The 6,529-nt window shown below is 37.5% G+C and overlaps 1 protein-coding gene across 1 annotated transcript; it reads right to left on the bottom strand.

Annotated features, from left to right (window-relative positions):
* Positions 1–4,038: 4,038 nt before the first annotated feature.
* LOC111809346 lies at positions 4,039–5,932 on the bottom strand. The gene is made up of 3 exons (XM_023695790.1): positions 5,018–5,932; positions 4,840–4,911; positions 4,039–4,692 (listed from the first exon to the last, which is right to left on the bottom strand). Exons 1-3 carry the CDS (start codon positions 5,678–5,680, stop codon positions 4,687–4,689), a joined length of 741 nt encoding a protein of 246 aa, XP_023551558.1. The 5' UTR covers positions 5,681–5,932; the 3' UTR covers positions 4,039–4,686.
* Between the last annotated feature and the right edge of the window lie 597 nt (positions 5,933–6,529).

Genomic DNA, 6,529 nt, shown 5'->3' with positions numbered 1-6,529 from the left:
GGAATGTTTATGGTCAAAATGTGGATTCAAATAATCATTTAATTTGATACTTTCCTGGCAGAGGGATTGAACCAACGCCTATAAATGAGTTTATTTGGAGTCGGAGCTCCAGCGTCCTAATCTAATCTGATCTTGGGCTTCTAGACAATACGTTGGTCTTCTCCTGGAGGAGGAGGATCAACCTCCACAAGCCTCCACAGTTGAGGCTACAGAAGAAATAATATTAATATTATCCTTTTTATAGTGCTCCACGGCATGTATCTTCTTTGATTATTGACGTTCTTCCAGTATTTTCTTTTACGTTTCTTCTACTTGTTGGACCACAACACTTCTACTCTTTTCTTTTGATTGTTGTATCCAAGAAACATACACTTGATTGATTTCTTGTCAGACTTGTAGTCTAGATGACTAGACACAAATACATATCAAACACAAACAAATACTCGAAAGTAGCTAATCGTTGGTTTCATAATAGCATCTCAAATTGTGCAATGAAACCTAATCTAGAGTGACATTCAATTTGCATTACTTCGGCCTGAAATTTTTCTGGAGCATTCTTTGCATTTAGCATGCTTCAAAACATCTTTACAAGATGTCGATTATTTGTCTCTGTTACACCATTTTGTTGTGGCGTGTTGGCACATGTAAATCGATTAGACTCATCTAGCGTATATTCTCCTTCATTGTGGCGTGTTGGCACATGTATGCAACAAATCTTCATTTTTACTTCTCCTTATCTTGAATTCCTGAAATTTTGAGAATGTTTCGTACTTTTATTTCCTGAAAAAAAAATCCATAAATATCTCAGGTAGTCATCCATGAATGGCACAATATACCATATTTCGCTTATTGATGTTAGTTTGACTAGACCCACCAAATCAAAGACTCTTTGTATGTAATTGATGAGATTGTTCGTACTAACCTCCCACACAAACAATATCTATTTTGATCTTAAGTTGAGATATCATCGTGAATTTCTTCATAGTCACCTTCAACTTGTGGTGGCCAACATGTTTGGACCTTGCGTGTCATATATTTGTTGTCTCATTCTTACAAATCTTGTCCACACAGTAGCACATAAATGGACACCATTCTTCTCTCTTTCATGATTGGCTCTCCCACATCTTAAAATCTTCATAGACTTTCACATCTTCTAGCATGATCATCATGTTGTTGATTTAAGCAATTGGCAACTGTGAGTTGTTGGTTGTGCGTACCATAAGACTTCCTTTGTACTGTTTCTTGTCTTGCAGTTTTCTCTTATCGCCCGTCGTTGTTTTAGTATATTGAATCAATGATCCAGTCATTCTCATAATTGATATGCTCTCTCATCATCATCATCACGAGTGCTTGCTTGTGTTCTTCTAAAGCACATAGTACCTATGTATTCCATTCATCCTCCATCTCCTTTTTGGAAGTTGTCGCATTAGACCCAACAATCATTTTAGACATATGACCCTTCTCACTGTAGCAAATGTCTTCAAATCTTATTCTTTCAAATCTTATTCTTTGAGAACTCTTCTTGTCATTCTTTTAAGTTCTCTAAAATTGTGCAATTACTTGGCAACTTCTTCCTGGTGGGCAACTTATTGTTGTTCCGACTTTACTTGTGAGAGCATTTCTTCTTCACACTTCGGTGTGATACCTCTCATTTACTTAGCCATAGTTTCTTGGCTAGCTAGCAAATTTTCAAACTCTACCGGGGTGGTTGAGTGAAACATTCTTATACAGCAATAATAAAACTTTTATATTCTAGTTGTAATCTATGGATGATAATACTCAATGGACTTCGAATTTAGTTCAGTAATCTCGCGACAGATTGACTTAATCGTCATGTCACGTTGTGGGATTGATAACAGCTCGTTCTCCAGAAGTTGCAATCTCGTATAGTTCTTCTTTGAGAAAAATGTCACAAACATATCTCATGCTTGTTTCAGTTCCTTGTCATCCCAAATGTGCTCCAACATCTCTTCTTCAACTATGGTCTTCAAGGTGATCATTGCTTTACATGCTTTGATCCTCCATTTGTGCAAGACGCCATTAGGATTCTACTATGGCAACATAGTTTTGCTTTCGCCAACAACCTCTCAAAGGTCTTGTCCTTGTAGATAGGAGATCATTCATAATTGTTATGGTTGAGTTTCTTGATTCTTCCAACAAGATCACCCATCGTATACTAAACAAACTAGTTTTCGACACAAACTAGTAGAGTCACGGTCTACTCACAACATGAAGAAACACATTCACTAATAATCTCAAAATATAATTTCTAATGTGAAAGATCAAGGAGACCCAACCACAATATTAGATTGTCGAACAAACAATACCCATAAACGTTAAACTAAAAAAAACAATAATAAAGATCAAAATCAAAGGGTAAATCAAACTTTTTTCGTTTTAACTACATTTTACTTGCAAAATTAACGAACCTTAACCTATACCATAACTACAATACAAGTACAAATGGACCAAACTTGTAAATATCTTTGGTCAAGTGAGCATCACAATATTGTAACATAATATTACTAGAGAAATTAAAGGGAAAAACATTATATAATCCAAACCTACTTTCATAAGTTTAGGTATCGAACAATAAATGGTTGTGGTTAAATAATTAATTTGATGAAAATCACAGTTCAATTTTTCAAATTTCTTTAAAAAAAAAAAAAATTAAACTGGACCAGGTCTAGATTAAATAGATACAATTATTAAAATACTTTTAACTCAAATTTGACTTCCAACCTAGGAACCTTCTTATCAACACCCAACAATTACCTGTTAAAAACAACTAAAAGACTTGAATTCTATTTCGTACACATCTTAAGGCCAGCATACCAAGAAAAATCAATTCATGAAAATTTTAAACCATTTCTACAGATGCGATAATCATAGCCAGAAGCTTATTAAATTCCAAAGGTCAATAATGGAGTCTGCAGTCATCAGCTAAGAAGAACATGTGTATTAAAGAAAAGACCAATCTGATCAAGGAGTAAAGAACCACGCAGGCTTGCTTCCATATCAAACAATGGCACTTAAAGATCAGAAACTGAAAACTCTACCAACTAACCAGCTTACTAAACACACTCACACACACAGACTGATTTAGAAGTTACCCTTTCGTTCTTCGAGTGATGACATTCAGCTGCAGCTAAGACGAAGAAACGCACAACACATTTTAATTCTAGACGAACAGAAAAGTTAAGAATACTAGCGTAAGCATAGGAGAAATTACGACATTTCATCAAAATATCTGTCCCCTAGGTTGTACACAATTGTGTCCTTGAATTCTAAAAACATAGAGGAGAAAGTTTGTTTTCGGAAACTGAGTCGGCATGATTTGCAGATATGGAGGAACAAAGGAGAAGAAGCTACTACTCGTAGGATCAAAATTTTAATTCATGGTTGGACCCAACTTGAAAAGTTAACAAAATGAAGCAAATCATGCAATATAAGTATCAATTTCTCATTATCAATCATGGAAAGATTCAGGACCGGGGTATGGAATGACCTTATAATTGCTTAAAAATACTTTTTTAAGCACTTAAAAAGTCATCCCGATCGACCTTAATCGCTACTACATAAGGGATTAAGGTTTCTCAAAGAAGAAGAATAGACCCAAGCAGAGAAATGTCACCAAAATCATGGAGAGACCATATGAATGATAGTCGTGCAAAACTACATGGTAGATTTTTGATCAATGATAAACAAATGTGTTCAACTGAGACGAGAAAAATCATCGTGAGGAAACTTTCATGGACAACAGTATCCTTTAGATCTAAAGAGAATGAAATCATCATACGAAAGCAGCCCAGCCTCTCATATACATTCAAACAAAACAGAATAAAGAACAAAAGGCCAGACCCAAATTATAGCTACAATAACCACTTACCTCAGGTGGGCAAACCCACAGATTTGAGTAACAGGAAGAATGAAAAAGAAAAAGCCAAGCAGTGCGAGGGACTTTGAAGAGAAAATATGAACATTGAAAACATTCACAAAACTAATGTTCAGACATCCCAGAGATCCCAAAGATTTAAATGATGCAGAACTAGAATGTTTTTTCAGCATATTATTGACAAGAAAAAGATGCAGCAAGAAGCTGCTTTTAGCCCATTCAAATACAGTAAGAACGGATGAAAATCACGGAACGTTACGAAGGATAGAAACATATCACCATTAGCATCAGCTTGAAGCATTTGAATGAAAGTTCTACCTGAAAAAAGAATGCACAGACAGGTACAAGCTATAGAAATTGCAAAAGAAACCAAGCTCTTGATAATCTGCCCCCAAGCAATCTAGGGAAGCCTGTGAAACATTATAACCGATCAACTAATAAGAATTGTTCATATGAGCAGTAAAATTCCAGACTATATCACAAAAGGCTTTAAGAACAAAACCTTGTAATAATAAGATGCAATTCAACCTACTTTACTTTCATGTTGCATAAGGAAATTACAGAGTCAGATGACTAACACTAGAACCTGCTCTTGCAACGGACCATAGAGATTATTACACAAGGGGGAACAACAGCATAGAAAATTTGGATTTCCTATGTGGTCAATGAATCGTAACCTTGTTTCCTCTTCCTAGAAGTAAGAACAGTATACCTCCAACAAAGGTCCGAATCATTGCAGGCGAGGCAAACTATTCCAGCTTCGAAGATCAAAAGAATTATCGTGATCTTGTCTATCTCTGCAGCCACAAGAATAAAAAACATGTGGGAAAACGAAAAATCTTTGGTTTGTCAAGTTTGACAAACGAAATGGAATAAATGAGGAAATATTAATGCACCGTCGTGTTCAGAATTCAATCGGAGCAAGAAAAAAGTCTTTGAAGTACCTTGGCTGGAGAATCCGAGAGACGATAGGCGTCCGCAGTAACTCCGACCAACCACAGTCCAGGAAACACAGTCTGAGAGACGATCGAGAAATTAAGAATCGAAAAAGAAAATAGTGAAACCATTTCAGTATCACCAAGCGGAGAAGAAATGGTAAGAAAATTTCAGGAAAAATCATACATCGAGTTGCTTCTGCACATTCTTAGGTCTCTTCTTCGGCCGCCGAGAAGGTCTAGATCCAGTCATGATGAATATATCTTCCTCAATCTCATCTCTCGACAGAGCGATCCAGAACTTTCTTTTCTCCTTCTTCTCTATCCTATGCGACTCTGTAAATCCCCGCAACCGGAGCGACTTCGGCTGCGGATTCTCCCCTTGCTGAGACGCACCAGCAGCGGATGAAACTGCCCCGTCCGGTTCTTGAAAGTATCCTCCATTCTTCAAATCACCAAAGCCTCTCAACGACGGCCCCTTCCGCGGCCTGAGATTCCAAGGCTTCTGCACTATTTCCTCCCCCTCGGCCTCCTCCCCTTCCTGCTTCTGCTCCTTAACAACTTCATCTCCAACCTCACCTTCAGAATGCTTCGCCAATTTATCTCCCAGTGAACATGGCGAAAACGCCAATCTGTTCCGAGCGGTGCGCGATCCACCTCGAAGTTGAAGCTTAGAGTCAGCTTCAGACTCTGGTTCGGAATGATCGACAGCATGCGATGAGTCACCGCCGCCGCTGCCGATTGCCCGACGAATGCGGTGATTGCTGTTGGTCTGGTTCTTCCCACCCCATTTCAGAAAAGGCAGAGCGAAGTTATGCAAAGGCTGAGACTTAACCGGTCCAGTAGCCATAGGAAATCCACAACTTCCACAATCTCCACCTACAAAACGTCGTAAGACACAGAATGCTTCTTCCTGGAAACCACCTTCACAATCTGTATCTACAAAACGTTCTAAAACAAACTTCGCGGCCTGTCAAGATCAATGAGCCCTGAAAAGAAATGGTCCCCGGAGATCGGCAGAGCCGCCGCGGCCGGAGGAGACGAAGAAAGAAGAAGAGAAAAGAGAGAGACCAAGTTCCTTTTGGGGTGAAATTTGTAGTGGGCTTCGTGCTCGCCTAACTTATACGAGGAACGCAGAGTCGCAGCTAAGTTCGTTCTGCGTCCACGGTTTTACGCCATGCGTATTTACGATTTTACCCCTCCAATTTTTGTATTGATAGATAAAGGTACCTCTGTAATTTATTCTATTACATGCCACGATGATCACGCCCTTTTCAGTAATTTAATCGCTTTTATTAATTTTTTCTTTTTTCTTTTTTACTTTCATCTTTTTTTTCATTGTTTGCTTGCTTTATAAGATAAATGAATAATTTACCCTCAATTTTAATAGAATTTAAAGTAAATTTTGTTAGATCAATCCGACTCTTTTGTTTGACATTTGATACCATGTTAGACGAACACGACTCACGACTCTCCACAATGGTATGATATTGTCCACTCTAAGTATAAGTTCTCATGACTTTGTTTTGGGTTTCCTCAAAATGCCTCACACGAATGGAAAGAGTATTCTTTACTTATAAACCATCAGTCGATGTGGGACTTTCATAATTCAACAACTTTAACGTAACTTTTTAAATCTTAATAAATTAAAATTACTCAGATTAATTTAATTTAAAAATTGTTTGAAAATTTATATATT

Source organism: Cucurbita pepo, chromosome LG13, assembly GCF_002806865.2.
Source record: "Cucurbita pepo subsp. pepo cultivar mu-cu-16 chromosome LG13, ASM280686v2, whole genome shotgun sequence".
Lineage (NCBI taxonomy): Eukaryota > Viridiplantae > Streptophyta > Magnoliopsida > Cucurbitales > Cucurbitaceae > Cucurbita > Cucurbita pepo.
The sequence above is the reverse complement of the archived record's forward strand: the minus strand, read 5'-3'. Positions and strand labels throughout refer to the sequence as shown.

Bases quoted from the DNA above. Each gene is read 5' to 3' on its own strand.
- LOC111809346 (XM_023695790.1), bottom strand. From the start codon at position 5,680: ATGGCTACTGGACCGGTTAAGTCTCAGCCTTTGCATAACTTCGCTCTG. The intron at 4,912-5,017 runs GTATGATTTTTC...ATCGTCTCTCAG, and splicing joins ATGTGCAGAAGCAACTCGAT to ACTGTGTTTCCTGGACTGTG.